This window comes from Dunckerocampus dactyliophorus, chromosome 15 (assembly GCF_027744805.1).
Source record: "Dunckerocampus dactyliophorus isolate RoL2022-P2 chromosome 15, RoL_Ddac_1.1, whole genome shotgun sequence".
NCBI classification, from domain to species: Eukaryota; Metazoa; Chordata; class Actinopteri; order Syngnathiformes; family Syngnathidae; genus Dunckerocampus; species Dunckerocampus dactyliophorus.
This window is the reverse complement of record NC_072833.1, coordinates 27293849-27311606: the sequence shown is the minus strand read 5'-3', so window position 1 is coordinate 27311606 and position 17758 is coordinate 27293849. Positions and strand designations below refer to the sequence as shown.

Below are 17758 nucleotides of genomic sequence, written 5' to 3'. Positions count from 1 at the left end.
TATATTGTATTGTGACTTCAGCTGCAGGATTAGCCACAGTAGACTGCATTTTATTCATTTATTATTTATTGAGAAAGAATTCCCTTGTTTTTTGATATTTTAAAATACATGTTAAATACATACATTTAGGGGTGCAACGATTCCTTCAAGAATTCCAGTACCTCCATTACAAAAAATAAATGGAGTTTTTTTTTTCCCTACCTCGAGGAATCGCTTACGTCACCCATGCAGAGGACAAAGAAGGCAGCAGATGGCGAGGGAAGATTGAAGAGGCGAGAGAATGACAGAGAATGTGTCTAAACAGCAAGTTGAAGGCCGTGACGTGTATCTGTTGTAACGAGGCACCTACATACCACGACATCACATCTTATATGTTCATTATCTCCTCCCGAATGGAGCGGACAAGGTGACAATGTAGCGCAAATCAGTGAGACAAATGTTCGTGTACCGTATTTTCACGACCATAAGGCGCACCGTAAAAGGCGCAGTCTCAGTTACAGGTGCTATTTCTGTATTTAACACATAGATAATGCACACCGTATTATTGGGCGCAGGTATGCACGCTAAAACATACCGTGTCGCTCAGAAGTCAGTGAGGAAGCGACAGTCATAGAGATATGGAGAAGGATGTCATCCATGGAGAATGGGAGGTAATGAAGAAAAGGATGCAGAAAGATGCAGCAAAGCACCCAATGCAAGAAGAAAAATGCACAGAAATGGAAATAACATTCCAAAGCATATGGACTGAGACAAGGCAATACAGCGTCCATTCTCAAATCCTAAGGTAAGATCCACAGAAATTCCCAGATGTGTTCCCTACAAGCACCTAACAGGAAAAAAAAAAAAAAAAGCAGCCTTGAGATGCACCCCAGAAGGGAGGCCGGCCCGTTGCTACGACAACAAAGCCAAAAAGAGAACATGGGTTCAGAGCTTGTCAGGCTTTTGTAAGAAACATAAATAAATAGAGAAAGCAGTTCATTTTAAAGCAACAAGGGGGTTTGCTCTCATGGCTGCAAAAGAAAAAAGAATTTAAAAAAGCACAAGACATCAAGGTGCCATCTTTGTTTTGTTTTTTAACCTCCTGCAAGCAAGACTTAACCATGACGTCTCGTGACTTTATATGGCTAAAAGGCAGATGCTTTAGAATCTGTTATTAGGCTTGCTCACCTTCACACATTACGATCAGACATTGAGGACACGCTGTGAGTGATTACAGCCTGAGAGCTAGCACAGTAGCTATAGAAGGAGTCATGAAGACATCCGTCCATCTTAACAGGAAGTGCCCCCACAAACACACGAGATTGAGAAGTGACAGGCTAGAGCTACTGTTTATTAGCAACACTGGAGGAGGCTCTCCTTCACCAAACGTCTGAAGGACCATTAGAAAAAAGCTCATTGTGCTATTGTCACGTATCATGTACAAAGCTAAGAAAAGCAAAATGTCAAATCAAAGGGCCAGCGCTGTGAGCCTGATAATAAAGTAATGGTAATACTTTACTTTTATTTCAACATGCATACATCACATTATACAACTCACAGTTCCACATGTCCAAAAGGAGTAGGAAGAAGCAAATTTATTTATTTAACCCTACCCCCATCCATTCCACATCTAGTACAGTACATGTTACTCACTTCCTGTATTTCATGTGATCTTATTAATACATAGAAAAGTCATAAGGTAATGTAACAATATGGTAATTTCATTGTCAAGGTTTTTCCACAATCATATGTATATAAATAAGAATAAACATAACAAAACATAACAAGTTCAAGACTCTTTGCCCTTCTATTTTGCAAACAACTGCGTGTTTTGTTTCTTAAAATGGCTCAACTGCGCGTATTGTTTGAGTTACTCAATCTGTTCCATAATTTGATTGCACACATACTGAAATGCTGGGGGTTTTAGCATGTTTTAAGGTTCGTTTTTCCCCCGAGATGACATTTCTCCTCTCTTGTAGAAAAGTAATAATAAAATGATAACAGTGTGGTTTGATGTGTTTTACCAGGGGTGTCACGAGACACCCAACTCACAAGACCAGAAGCTGGGAACACCAAGGTAGGGTGGATTGTAGGGTTTAAAGTGTGCCTAAATCACTTCGTGTTTGCTTCTGATAATGCCTTGCACACTGCCACTTCCATATGACTGTATTATGATTCATACTTCAGTCTGCCCTGTTGTCACCATACAGCTTTTCTCCAAACCACAAATCTCCTCACGTTTTAATGGATAACCGTAGTGTTTACCCTCCATTTTGCAGCAGAGCCTTGCTTTGGTAGTGCACTGGCCACACTTTTGGTCTTAATGGTTAAGTTCTGACTTACACTAAACTGGACCAGAGTCTAGGAAAAGACCTCATTCCAGAGGACGGAAAGCAGCTGCTGTCACAGTTTGGGCTGAATTTTGCTTCCTTGTGTGGCCATTATCCTCATGGCTTCTCTCAGCAGTCCCAATGACAAAGCTTGTCAACAGTTTGTCTCTTCATGTACGCATGGGGCAACTTTGACCCCAAGGTGATGTCAGAGTTGTGATGGTATATACCAGTGATGGTATATTAGGATTACTATCATTTCTGGAACTTTGCTGTAGCGTCCCTGGAGCGGTGAAAAAAAATTCATCACCGCTCGTAACCGCGCACCACCGTTTAACAGAAATTGGCCCCCGTTAAGGCAACGCCGTATACGCTCGGCCACCGCTGATGGTCCCTCCTACCGCTCCGAAAGTTTTGAGCTGCACAAAATATTGCCAGCGGTGAGGAGGGGGCAATTTTCCGCTATGGCAAAGTTCATCACCGCTCCAACAACGGCCAGTCAAAGTTTGGCGCCGCTAGACGGAAGTTCGTGGACGCTTGGGTCCGCTACTCCAACGCAGAAATCTTGAACGCTGGACCACTGCTGCTTCGCCAGCTTTGCCCGGGCGGTGATTAAACGTTGCACAAACTTAGTTGGAGCGGCTGTAAGCGTTTTGCGAGCGGACACGGGATTGCTGGAACGGTGTCAGGCGTTGAAGCAGCTATGAAGCAGCGATCCATTGCGGTGAAGAACTTTGGTTTGCCGTTGGTATGGAGGTGTCGGAGGCGGAGCATAATTTGGCTATAAATACAGAGAGAAATGGACCAGGAGCCTATTTGGAATAGCCGTTGAGTGCAGACCTCAGTTATATCGAATTTGCTCAAAGTTACAGTAAAACTGTACTACCATGGATGCTGAGAGACTTGCTATGATTGGTGCACTAGTCCAGCAGCAGAATCAGAACCTCCTCAGATTGCAACAAGCTGTTGACAGGAGAAGAGAGGGAAGGAGAGACAGAGTTGTGTGGGTCAGACAGTTGTTGTGTTTGCAGAGACACACTAGAGGGCACTGTGGGACTGCGAATGAGGATCCACGAGCCTTCCAGCCAGTCATGAGGATGCCACCAGCCCGCATGCGCAGAACGCCACTCTATCGACGCTCGCGTTACCGCTAAACCAACGTTCGCTACCGTTAAACCAACACTAAAGCAACGGCGGCTTCAGCGGTGCACCGCTAGGACAACACCCGTGTTTTCTATTTTTTTCCCCATTTTGTGCGCGGTTACGAGCGGTGATTATTTTTTTTCACCGCTCCAGGGACGCTACAGCAAAGTTCAGGCGGTGTGACCGGGGCTTAAGCCTCTACTTTTTTGTCACGCTTTGAACCCTGCAGCTTGTACAGTGATGCAGCTCATCTATGGCTAAAAACTGTATTTCCCATGATGCTTAGAGTGCAGTTTCAGGAAGTCGTGACATGGGTGAGAGAAGTGGACGCTAATGTCATGTTCTGAAGTCTTACGCAGCGATCTCTGACTCATCTTAAGTAAGTTTGATCAAGTGTAGAATTGCTACAGCTTCTGGTGGACTGCTAGGACCACCAACCATCCACTATCACCAACGTGTTTCCAAAGACAGGACGACGAGAATATCTCAATCTAAATGGCTAATTTGCCTCGAGACAAAAGTGGCAACAACAACAGCAACAATGAAAAAGAGAGAGACCGACAAAGTGTATGATGAAGGAATTATTAGGCTGTTCAATTGTAATGCTGAAGACGACGACTGCTTTTAGTTCCCAGGAGGAAGAGGACAACGACAACAATGAATTACTTTTCTGGTAGGCTTCTGTTTAACTAGCCGTGCTACACGCACTGTTTAACTAGCCGTGTTACACGCACTGTTCTGTACTGTTACGCCAATGTGCTCTATAGTCCGGAAATGATGGTAAATAAAAGATAGCCAGTATTTGTAAAATGGAAATACATTTGAATTTGATTTAACATAGTTATTTGGGGTAGTTACTAGAGAACAGTTAGAAGCAATACATGGCTCTATGGAAAGGTGCTTCCAGAAATCAAACTGTATAGAGCAGGGGTAGAGAACCTACTGCTCGGGAGCCAGATGTGGCTCATTTGATGACTGCATCTGGCTCTCAGACATTTCTTAACACCATAAAATGTGTTTATTTTAATTTGTTTCCCTGACATTTTAAAGTAAAACATTACAGAAATCACTGTTAAAAATGACATTAAAAATATGCATTCTAATGCATTTTAATCCATGCATTTCATTTTGTAGTGCAATGCCAGCTGTCCTTCCCATGTTTTCCGTGTCAGACACCAAAACTTGATTATTATTGGGGTTGTCCCTCCTTTAATCAAATAGTCAGCTAGCTAATTGTGCAGAGACAACCCTTTTGATGAAAAAGGAAAAGAAAGAAAGATACGGATTAGGGCGCAAAACCATGCAGCACCAGAAGTCCCATTAATGGTAAAAAGTAATTTATTAGTAATTATTGGTTAGCTTCCATATAACAACATTACAAAGAATACATTCAGAGACTTATTAGAGTCTAAAATTGTGAGTCTTCCTTAAATATACACACTGGTTGTATTCGGTGTTAAAAGATATGATATGGCTCTCACGGAAATACATTTTAAATATGTGGCTTTCATGGCTCTCTTAGCCAAAAAGGTTCCCAACCCCTGGTATAGACCCCAGTGTCAAAAAAACAATTCTCGTCCCCCCCCAAAGCCCCGGCTCTGCTAGGACAACCTCTTAACCAGGCTGCAGCACAACCCTGGACTAGCATACCAGTGGAGAAATTCCCAGATAAGTATTACTCCTAGCCTCGGGGCTTTCGGCTTCAGCGCTCTGGCCACGCCTGGTGGACCGCGTCAGCTACTCTGAGGCGCACGGCCACTTCCACAAAAGGAATTCCTTCTTACCGCCTCCATGTGTTGTGGGTCTGCACGTGTACATGCAAGGGAGGCGGTTTGCTCGGCGTTTGAAACAGCCAAACAGCACAACACATTTTTTAAAATAGCATGCTATGACATTTATATGTAGCGTGCATGTAGGAAGTTACACGTAGCTGGCATGGAGGAAGACAAAGAGCTCGCTGCTCATGTGCTGTTGGTCGGGTTCAGGAGGCCAGAGGCTACAAGGGGGAGGGCTTGAGCGCTGCAGGGCGACCAGCTGGGTCCCTCCATTCTAGATGAGCTCACTTCTGAGCCCTAACACACACACACACACACACACACACACACACAGCCTTGTAGCTGCTACTGAGGACGACCATATAAGGCCCTGGGATTCCCGTGGAAAAAGAAGAGCAGGATTTTTTTTTGGGGTGAGGAGGACTTGTAAATTTCACTTGGAGCTTCTTCTTCTCAGCAGCCAGAACAATAGACCCAAGCAACATGAGGCGGGGGCGAGGGGGCACAAGCAGGACACCACCTCCGCTGATATTTGGATATAAACGGAGGCTTTATGCGAAGTTCAGCGGCCAGTGACAGTCGGGGCCCTAAAGCGGACTAAGACAGCGTCACCACTTATGCCCAAAGGCTTCCAACTGCAGAGGTTAAGTGGATAGTGTGGATGCCAGGGTCTGCAGGCGCCCTCTCAATTTACGACCATTAGCAGCGCCAGTATGGATCCTGTCATTCAGCCAGGGCCCGTGTTGAGCAGAGTAAAATAACAGCAGGATGATATATGAATGGTGGAGGCAAGTGTGTGTGTGTGAGATGTGTCACAGTGTTGGGCAAGCAAAGATGATAACAGCAGAGGGAGTGGAAGGAGCAGCCTCACAAGTGCAGCCTCAAAGAGGAAATGAGAAAAATAAACAGCCACTTCCTGTTACTCTTTGGTCAGAAGCACTCTGATCTCCTCCGGCCATCAGCACCAAAAAGTCCTGGATTGGCGCAAAACTTGAATTGGAGAATCAATGAAACCGATTTTTCATCACGCTGATGAAAGAAAAGCAACCTCTTTAGCTCGTAAAATGAATTCTATTGTTAGGACTCAAGTCAAGCAGAAGTTGATTTTCTGCACGCTAATGGCAGACGCTTGACAGCAGGAGGTCATTCATTATTCAATTAACATTCGCTTGAAGTGGACAAAAGCACACTGAAGCTAATCCATTGGATTGTGTCTGAATGCATACAACAAATACATTTTATCTTCTGGTGTTTTCTTGAAGACTGCAAGTTTTGCCAAATTCTACTCCACTTACAAGCACTTCATATATCAACTGGAAATGTGTGTGTGTGTGTGTGTGTACACGTATATTGCATCAACCCCTTGTTTCGCTGCCTGAGGATGTGGCAATTTTGAGAAAGCGTGGAAAGAATGCAACCACACCGTCCATCCGCAGACAACAAATGGGACACGTGTGGCTTGGGTCAGGCCCTAATCGAGCCGGCCTCTCTGGAAGACAATGAGGAATTGGCTGTCTCTTGCATCCAGGTGTTTGCACTTCCAAGGCGGCTCATAAAAAGTCTCGCTGGCGGCAAGCACAACAACAGCAGCAGCAGCAGCAGCAGCAGCAGAGGGAAGACTTGTTGTGTGATGGTTTGATGAGCTGAAGTCATCAATGCATTGATTTAGCCACCAAGCCACTTTATGAATTTGCTGCTTAATCTTAACCGCATTCATTTAGGGTAGGGATTAAGGCACTTTGGGGTCAGGTCAAGTCTGTGTCCGTAGCCTTGCTGCCGAGGCAGCGCGGCTAGGATGCGTAGCAGCAGGTTTGCTCCTATGAGGAATTCTCCTTATGACCCCAGGTGAACCAGTTCCAACCTGTCACGACACTCATACGAAATACTTCAGAGAACACCAGATCCCCTGGTGCCTCTGGCAAGGTGCACCGCTAGGTGCTCTCGCAGCACGATCCAAACCAAATAAAACCAAAAATACAGTTCCCCCCCCCCCCGACTGCATGTCTGAATGAAGACCAGGTGCCGTCAGCAGCGAGTCATGAGCCAGCCAGTGACGATCTGGCGGCTTTGCCAGGCACCCATGCACAAACATCACAGTGACTTCCTGCTGATGATTACGGGGTTGGTCGGTTGCCTGAATGAGGCGGCGAGCGAGGCCAGCTCGACAAGGAGAGACCTGCCAATTACAGACGGGACGAAAATGCACGCTTGTAAAACTTAGTCACCGGATAGGTGGCTTCACGTCCAAACATGGTTACAATAACACATTTTGCTGGACGGTAATTGTCCTGCAAATTATTGCTGATTAACGTTGACAATAATATTGATTTTTGAGACCATTTTTTTCATGAATGTAACGATATGTGGCATAATAATGCAACTACACCAAAACTAAAGCAGCAGAAGAGTATTTAACTAACTGGAATGTCAAGAGCTTTTAGATCTAATTAATGAAACAAAACAAAAAAACCCAATGAAAATAAAATTGAGCAAAAATAAATAATCACAATCAATGATAATATTTCAGATTTTGAATCGGTGTCACACAAAAAACAAAAATAACATGGAAATACTGTGAAGTTGACATTGTGTGTGGTTTACCTTTAAGGAGGTGGGACAATTTGTGGGAGCTTGTGGGAGTCAAAGTACATGTTTTGGATGCAGCAAAATGTGTTTGGTGCACAATGGGGTGTTATACTTTGGGAATCGCGTCATGAATCATGTCACAAAACACGATGCGCAAACGAGCGGAAATTGCCATCAGATGGTGTTATACACACACACACACACACGCTCCAAGTAAGTATTCCATTGAGTAGCACACCATACACACAGCTAGCAAGTAGTGCACACTTGCTAGCACCCCGCTGTATTTTGAAGATCGGATAATATCGGCTTCCGGTTGCCGTATCCGGTTTGTAACTCTGCGCCACGCCCAACATGGTAGGTGCGGTAATGCGCCTCAAAGCTGGTTGCCACTCAAATCCCGCCCCCCGCAAGAAGAAGAAAAGGCAACACTGTGTCATGGTGCAGGGAGCTCGCACACAGTGGCCAATGGTGGCCATCTGGACATTTAAGGTGCAGTATTCCCTCGCTTTATCACGGTTCTCCTTTTGCAGAATTGTTTTTGTTGTTTTGGGTTGTTGTTTTTTTTTTTATTACAGCCTATGAATGCTGTTACAAGCCGAGCCTGGCCCTTTAAGAAGAACTGCTTTGTGGGAAGTTGAGTGTCTCTCTTCCCCCTCTCGTCTGTCTATACCGCCCATTGTTTTCTGTGTCCCGATTGATTCACAATGGTCTGCAGCCAGCCAATCTCCTTCGTGCCGCCTTGCCATGTTTCCTGTGTCATTGCTAGCTTGTAAATGAATCTTTGGTTTGAGGGAGGAGGACTGCAACAAGTGTGAAATACGTGTGAATGACTTCATGGTTCCAACCTGTAGGTTGACCATTAAAATTCAAACGGAGGATTGAACTTTTTTGAGAGCGAAATGTGAGAAAATGTTATTGCCTGTCTGAGAAGTGTATGGTGAGGGGTTTTACAGCCTTAAAACATATTAATCATTATAAAAATAAATAAATACAAAAATCAAGTTGGCTACTTTGCGGACTTCACTTATTGCGAACTATTTTGGGAACCTATTACTGCCACCCGTATGCGAGTAATGGCCTGACCTTGGCCACCCCAATGAAAAATTCCCGGCTCCACCACTGACTGCTCGCATGGGAAGTGCTGCCCTAACTGCTGGTTGTGTATATTTATACTAGGGAACGTCAATAAATTACTATTGTGCTGAAGAGAGTTTGTTAAAAAAAAAAAAATTGAAAGTCATATATTCGAAATCACACCACAAATGGATCTATAACAATGTCAAATGATTAGTATTACCCTAAAAGTATTTTGCACGGCCATTTTTTCCCAAATTTGATCTTTTATTGGATTAGGGACCTGACTCCCAGAGGTTTGTTCCAAAGTCCAAACAATATTGTTGGTCATGCTGTGTAATAACAAAATACTTCACTTGCATTCTTTTTAATGCTTTGGAAAGCCATTTTCATAACCATATTCAATTCCACAAATTCATGTTTGTAACAAAGGCTTATTATTATTATTATTAAAAAAATAAATAAATAAAAAAAGAAATGGGATCAGAAGCCAAAAAATGTGGATCGGGTCCTCGCTAGTGATAACAAAACATAGCAATATTTCTGTATACATGCCAGCTCCTACCATGTGTTTGTATGAAATTTTATTTATATTATATATATATATATATATACACACACACACACATACACTGCTCAAAAAAATTAAAGGGACACTTGGAAAACACATCAGATCTTAACTGGGGGAAAATGATCTTGAATATGTTTCCTGATAATAAGTGGGTGATGTATTAGTAACAAAATGATGCCACATCATTTGATAGAAATGAAAATGATCACCCTATAGAGGGGGGAAATCAAAGACCCCCCAAAAACGAAAGTGAAAAAATGATGCATCAGACTGGTCTATTTAGCTAAAATGTCATTGTAGCAACTCAAAATGATTCTCAGTAGTTTGTGTGGCCCCCACGTGCTTGTACGCATGCCTGACAACGTGGGGGCATGCTCCTAATGAGACTACGGATGGTGTCCTGGGGGATCTCCTCCCAGATCTGGACCAGGGCATCACTGAGCTCCTGGACAGTCTGAGGAGCAACCTGGCGGCGCCGGATGGACCTAAACATAATGTCCCAGAGGTGTTCTATTGGGTTTAGGTCAGGTGAACGTGGGGGCCAGTCAATGGTATCAATTCCTTCATCCTCCAGGAACTACCTGCATACACTAGCCACATGAGGTCGGGCATTGTCGTGGACCAGGAGGAACCCAGGTCCCACTGCACCAGCGTAGGTTCTGACAGTGGGTCCAAGGATTTCATCCCAACACCTAATAGCAGTCAGGGTGCCGTTATCTAACCTGTAGAGGTCTGTGCATCCTTCCAGGGATATGCCTCCCCAGACCATCACTGACCCACCACCAAACCGGTCATGCTGAATGATGTTGCAGGCAGCATAACGTTCTCCACGGCATCTCCAGACCCTTTCACGTCTGTCGCATGTGCTCAGGTTGAACTTGCTCTCATCAGGGAAGAGCACAGGGCACCAGTGGTGTAGTTGCCAATTCTGGTGGTCTATGGCAAATGCCAATCGAGCGCTACAGTGCTGGGCAGTGAGCACAGGGCCCACTACAGGACGTTGGGCCCTCAGGCCACCCTCATGGAGCCTGTTTCTGATTGTTTGGTCAGAAACATTCACACCAGTGGTCTGCTGGAGGTCATTTTGTAGGGCTCTGGCAGTGCTCATCCTGGTCCTCCTTGCACAAAGGAGCAGATACCGATCAAGCTGAGGGTTGAAGGACCTTCTACGGCCCTGTCCAGCTCTCCTGGAGTAACTACCTGTCTCCTGGAATCTCCTCCATGCGTCTAGGTACCGCAGTGATGCCCTGGTCCAGATCTGGGAGGAGATCCCCCAGGACACCATCCGTAGTCTCATTAGGAGCATGCCCCCACGTTGTCAGGCATGCGTACAAGCACGTGGGGGCCACACAAACTACTGAGAATCATTTTGAGTTGCTACAATGACATTTTAGCTAAATGGACCAGTGTGCTGCATCATTTTTTCACTTTCGTTTTTGGGGGGTCTTTGATTTCCCCCCTCTATAGGGTGATCATTTTCATTTCTATCAAATGATGTGGCATCATTTTGTTACTAATACATCACCCACTTATTATCAGGAAACATATTCAACATCATTTTTCCCCCAGTTTAGATCTGATGTGTTTTCCAAGTGTCCCTTTAATTTTTTTGAGCAGAATATATAAATATATATATATATGCCAACACTGACTTGTGGTTGACCTGTTTTGTTGTTCAATGCAGCGTGGCTGATGTCATCCAAATCATGAGGGCTGGCATCAGGATGCCCCAGAAGGAGAAAGAAGAAGATCAGTCCGTTGTGTACATTGTGGTATGCAGAAGCGCAGATATAAAGTCTGATCATCGGCTTCCTTACCGGCCAGACCGGCAGCTGAGTGGCAGCCATCAAATCAAGACCGTCTAGATTCCAGTCCATAAATCACGGAGGTGCACCTTTAATGTATTCTGCTTGACGTTACAAATGCATGAGTGGCTCTTGGCGACTGTCAGAAAGCTGATCTTGGCAACAACGGGTCTCATTACACAGGTGCTCTATTTCTTGGCTGTGAAGGACCTCCAAGCTTCTACCCAAGTCACCCACACTCTACATACTCTATGAAGGACATAGAAAATACAGTCATGAAAACCCAAGAATGAACTCAAACTGTAATTACAAAGAAGAGATAGCAACTCCTTCCAGGCCTTTCTACCTTCTTAAAATATTGTAACGTAGAAAGATAACCTCTTCTCCTCCCACGACTTGGTAACAGCGCATGGAATCCATGACCCCTCCAGCATTCAATCATCTTTACACTTCTGATGGTCGTAACAGTGTTTTGAGACCAATATTGACCCACTGACCCACCCCCTCCTGAACTAAACATGTCAGAATGGCAACCTAAAACCGGCAAAACAAACTTGAAAACTCCTCTCTTATAGAGCATGAATGGAAGCTAGCGGTGTTAGCTTAGCATAGCAGAGCACGCGAGTGCAGCTGTATATGTGTGTGAGTGTGTTTACACTGGTTGTGTTGTGTTTTACCACTTTCAGTTGAATGTAAGACGCATTTTACCATGCCAGCTGACGTCGTCCGGAGGAACATTTATTATTGCACCCAGCTCATCTCAACCATCAACAGACATTCTCAACACACACACAGTTCCCGCCTTTTCAAGAGAGATTCAAGAGTTTTATTGTCACATGCACAGTAAAACAGGTAGTTCTGCTATGCAATGAAATTCTTGTTCTGTTCATTCTCCCAAAAAAGAAAGAAAAACAAAAATATCTTCCACTAATAATGCATGTGGAATTGCATGGGTGACATCTTCCTTAATGACAAACACGGCATTGCAGTTTGTTGCAGAGAAAAGTTAGCTAAGCTTCATCCATTTCCCAATTGCTGGACTGAATTAGCCAATGATGTATTGCATCAATAAATATAAGGATTGTTCTATTTCTTTAATGGACATTTTATTCATTACCCCAAAAAGCACACACACTGTATGCTGGTAAAATAATACCACAATTCTAAAGAATTAAAATGAAAATAACTCAATTTGGAAAAAAACTAAACAGATTTGAAAGCGCCCGACAAACAGTTAGTGCTTTGGTATGCAACATATCAGAAAAGAGGCAACAATGTCCGTCAGTGTTTTCCAAAGTCAAAGTGTATGTGTGTGAATATCATAAAAGAGCAAGATAATAAATAGCTCTGCTGTCATGGATCACTCAGGACATTACACTCAATCTCACACTTGAGGATATTTACATTTTGAAAACAAAATGCCAAAACAGTTGTAGATTAATTGGATAATTGATGAATGAATGCAGTGTCGCTGTGCATGTGCGTGCACATACTGCATTCGTACTGTGCACGGCCGAAGAATACACGTAACAAGTCCTCAAGCGAGTCTTGTGTTTGCATTTTTCTTTTTTTTTATGCGTTCGGAACATTACATCATAAAGTGAGGACCACCTGCATCTCAAGTGCCCGCCATCTTTTGTCTTTCCAAAGATGAAATGATTATTTGAAGTACCTGGATCATGTGATTGTGTAATAAATGATCCAAGTACTCTATTGTCTCATCTGTGTGACTTCCCTGCTCATTCCCGGAGTGTCTCGAAGGCTAAAATCCCCTGGAAATGCTGATCTTCGGCACCACGTACACCAAAATGAGGCTTCTACACACAAAAAAAACCCTCTGCTTTCTCATCTGCACTCATTTTACGTGGAATGCAACAAAACACATCATCATCATCTTGAACATACTTGCAAGACATCATCTTGAAAATATGCAATTCTATTTACTATTTACCAAGATGTCATCAAGCCTGCGGGGTTGTTTATGAGGCACATCAGACCTAACACCTTTCTGGCGGGTACAAGACGCTTGCAAGTGTCCAGTAAAACAGGTGAGAGCAACTTGGGAGATCTGCACATCGCAAAACACATTATGCATGTGTTTTGCACATGTAAGCCAATCATAACAAATAGCAGCAGGAGAATAATACCGTACAGTCATTTATGTGTGGCGGCCAACCAGGAAAACATTTAGACTGTCACAAGTAGATGTGGCGCTACCCGTTCACCCTCGCTCATAAACACATTATAACAGGACTGTCTGAATGTAGCTTGTGGTACCGTAGATGGCATGCTAACTCTGCTTCTCAACACGCCTCATACACAGCTGATATGCCAGAGAAGAAGACGACGTAGCAGGAGGGACCAGTGTTGCCACTCTACTGGGCTAGCATTGAGACCCCTCACAGTCTCCTTTTCAAAAAAGTAGGGCCCTTCATTTGCGGACGGAATTGGCCAACTTACTGTTAGACACAAAATCTCACGGAAATGTGAATGAAATGCTGTCATCATGTGGAGGAGGAACCTTTTCCCACGGTGGACCTCTAAATTGTGGTGAATGTCATCACAAATACTAACCCGCCCCCTCCCGAACTAAACATGTCAAAGCGGCGAACTGAAGCACCGACAAAAAGTTGGCGGTAAAACTCCTTACGGCGTGTGAATGGAAGCTAGCTGGGCTAGCTTAGCTTAGCAGAGCATGCTAGTGCGGCTGCATGGTGTCATCTTCTACCGCTTGTTCATGTAAGCCAGTGTTTTAGCATGCCATACCACCATTAAATTAACAGACATTTTATTCACTAACCCAAAAAGCGCACAAGCTATGCTGTAAAGCATCAAAGGCAAAAAATGGGATTTAAAAAAAAAATGAGAACGGAAAAAGCAGAATTTGGAAATGGATTTCATAGGGCCCTAAAAAAAAGCAACTAGTGACAAATCTGGCGGCGTCTTCTGGTCTTCTTGAACACTTTTGGAGGCGCTAACATGAAAGCACGTAGCTTTCTTCCTGATCTGAAAAGCACTCAAAGGCGGCGCCGTCTTGCTTGTGACAAAAGAAGCAAGAGAAGAAAGTTCATTGGTAGCTCTAAGCTCTAAACATATTTGTTTTGCTTTTTTGTGCCTCTTTTCGTCTCCCACAGCTTCTATACAACTTACATGAACATACGTCATGTAAAGCCCCATCCTCCAGGCCACAAATACATTGCAGTCCTGTGGGAAACACTAACACAGGATTTGCTTCCCTTGGCTGCCTAAACGGGCTGTGGAGGAAACAGGAAGTTCATGTTTGATTTAGAAGAGCAGCACGTTGCTGCTAAATACTCCAACACAGACTGAGATGGAGTGCGGTTCCCAGAGCAGGCTAAGTTAGCCCATGGTGGTTCTGTGTGTTATTAGGCATGGGATGCTCATGTGAAATAATTCAAGCACTGATGAGTCACAGACTTGGTGGCTGTCCCTGGCCCGGACGACGAGGCTGATGGCCACCTCGTCGTGCACGGCGATGCTTCCATGGCAACCTTGGAGAGGTTGACTCATTTCTAGGTGCCCGGCTCTGCCACAGACTTTTTCGCTCCATCTGTTATGAAACTCCCTCTCCGTACGTGCAAATCCACCAACGCAATCCGCCAGCAGCCTCGCAGAGTCATCGCCATGGCGATAGCTACAGCTAAAGTCCCGGACGTCCAGGGCTGTTGAACGGGGTCCAATGCCGTTGGCCGAGCGGGTCAGGAAGCCGCAGGTTCAGGTGTGGGTCAGTGTGGAGATTTTCCTGGTTACCTCCGCACTAATTGGCTTGATGGAGCTCAGTGGCCTGGTGGTGTGGGGACAGGCGAGTCGGGTGGGGGTGAGGACACCGGGGGGAGGGGCTTAGGTGACAGCTGAGGAATGTCTGCTCGCTCGCTCTTTGCCATGGTTTCCAAATACTGTCATGTGAGGAATGCAGAGGCCGAGGCGACGGCACTCGGAATGTTGCGCTCCAAGACCAGTTTAGCAAAGAGGGGTTGGGATATCTCTACCTTTCCACCGGTCTGGTCTTTCACTTTCACATCCTCTCAGCGGCCCATCTGAACCGTCGACACTGGCTCTGCGGCATGGAAACCACTGCCAAAAGTGGGCATTACACATGTCCTATTATCATCATCTATGAGCTTGGTGACTTCTCAGGTCCTCCACTACAAAGCGTTGCCACCGACTGAGTCATGGCCAAACTTAGCATCATCTCTTGAAACCCAGTCAGGGAGAACTTGTGGCCACGGTATTTATAACCCTGCCCCGGTCAACGACTTAGGGGAGCGCGATGCGAGCCCTCGTGTACCAACATGACAAGCTCCACAACAAAGCCAGTAGTGGGCCGTCACTCAGACACATTTTCCCCAAAAGAACACAGATAAGATTCCCGTAGTGTCACCTTAAAAAGACCCCCACTAAGGGATCCAATGCCCCACTAAACACACACGCTGCAGCCGCTGTTCTCCAGAGATGGTTAGGTCTGTGTGTGAAGCGGCCCTCGCTTGCGGGTCATCATCCCAAAAAAAGGCCACATTCCCACCCGACGACTTGAGAAGGACAAATTGTACATTCGAGGACAATATTGACGCAAATATTTCCAGGAAAGGTGAGCACAAGCTTAGACGAGTCACGTAGGTACGAATCATTCAGGTGACATCACGACATATCTATGCGTGATTTCTACCCACACACCGCAACGATTGCGTTGGTCTGTCGAGGATTTTATCACCTGTTAGCCAACAGAAAGAAGAACACTGATTCAGCATCATACCGTTACCTCAACTCATAAAAAGAACAAAAACAGGTACTGGTGTTGTGTTGAGTGCAAAACCGCATTTGAATGCAATGTCCTGTTGAAAAAAAACAAAAAATATGTGAAGACATGTTGACATGCAACATCTTCAACCAAATCCTGCAAGATCAATACGAAAGTGGCTGTCATCAATATTATTCCAAGTATTACACATCCTGGCAGTGAGGTAGAGGGTGGAGTGTTTCATGTGGATAAAGAAGCTTGTAATAATGTATGGAAACAGGAATTGCACCACTGAAAAGGTGTACACAAGAGTGAAGCCATTATCAAAGTCAACCTGGCATTCTCTTACAATCGCCCGAGGTGTAAAAATGAGAAATGTTATCAAGTTAGACCAAGCACGGGAATGCAAGGAGTAAATAGCGTTAATCGTCAGCCCAAAGAGCTGCCATTTCATCACCGCACTGCGAGCACGGTGGCTAGCTCGCGGCTAGCTAGCAGCAGCTAAGCGTCGCTAGCGGGTTGAGAAGCTAGCTGGGGAATGATGCTGGCACGTCCGTCAAACGGACACAAACTTTACAGTTCACGCAACACATTGCTCAAACTGACGAAGCCATGCAAAGCCAAATGGCTCGACTGGTGTAACACCCCCCCCCCCCCCAAAACAGCCTCAAGTAAACATCGATGGAAGCTAACTGGAGCTGCAGCCACGATGCTAATGTAGCGTTAGCATCCATTTTATTGCTAACGGTGCACGTCAGTGGTTGACCGTGGAAGTCATGATACAGAAGTGTGCGATGTTTCATATTAACACACTGAATCAAGCGGTTGCCATCCCGGACAACACAAGCCAGTGATAATAAGGCGTGTGTCCAACTAGCATGGCTAACGACTAGCGGCTGCAATGCCATGGAGGCTTTATCAACAAACCGACTTTAGCCGCTAGCATGCATGGAGCGTTTCTATTTCATCTTGTGTTTGCCGTAGCAAAGCAACAGCACCGAATAACAAACACAAATAAAGCAAAGCACACTGTGAGGCAGCTGCAGCGTTACAGCAATTAGACTGCACCCACCGACTCCGGGTATAGCCTGGTGTTGACGGCCATGAAGTAGCCCCCCGAAAGCAAAAGGCACCGAGCCGTTAACTTTGCCGCTTGTGTGCACACAAGAAAGTGATCGTTCATTATTCATATTTGAAGATGCCCCCATCAGAACCCAGGGAGGAAGTTCTTGTAAACGCGGGGGGCCGTGCTAAGTAGGTAAACAACGGGAAGAGAATGGCTTCCACTTGACAGGTGTTCAAGGGACATTAGTGCCCCAAAAAGAGCGCCCACGGGCGGCTTGCATACCCCGACACAGGCCGGCGCTCACCTGGTGGAGGGCGGTGAGACCGTCGACGTTGGCGTAGTTGATGTCGGCGCCGCGGTCGAGCATTCGGAGCACCTCCTCGGTGTCGCCGCTGGAGCAGGCGGCCAGAAACACGGCGCCATCGTCGAACTTCACCTTCGTCTTCTTCTTCTTCAGGATCGGCGGCTCCAGGTCTGTCTCGGAGCCCAGCCACCGCTTCAGCTGCTCGTTCCTCTTCTGCTTGGCGTCCGCCATCTTCATCACCCTCCTGTCTCGGGCTTCTTATATTTCTCCGAGAGAGGATATACTTTATAGTGGCACTATCCCACAGCGCACTGGGGCGTGGGAAGGAGGAGGAGGACGACGGGGATGGGATGGAGGGAGGGG

The 17758-nt window shown here is 45.4% G+C and overlaps 1 protein-coding gene across 7 annotated transcripts in view; it reads right to left on the bottom strand.

Moving 5' to 3' along the window:
* The window catches only part of ppp1r12a (protein phosphatase 1, regulatory subunit 12A), a 52349-nt gene extending 34591 nt beyond the window's left edge, over positions 1–17758 (bottom strand). For 4 of the 7 annotated variants that reach the window (XM_054800407.1, XM_054800408.1, XM_054800409.1 and 1 more), the window contains exon 1: positions 17396–17758. In XM_054800407.1, coding sequence (XP_054656382.1) covers positions 17396–17632 — 237 coding nt within the window. In that variant the 5' untranslated portion in view covers positions 17633–17758. The remainder of the gene's footprint in view (positions 1–17395) is intronic. The other 3 variants (XM_054800412.1, XM_054800411.1, XM_054800410.1) reach the window with 1 other exon arrangement.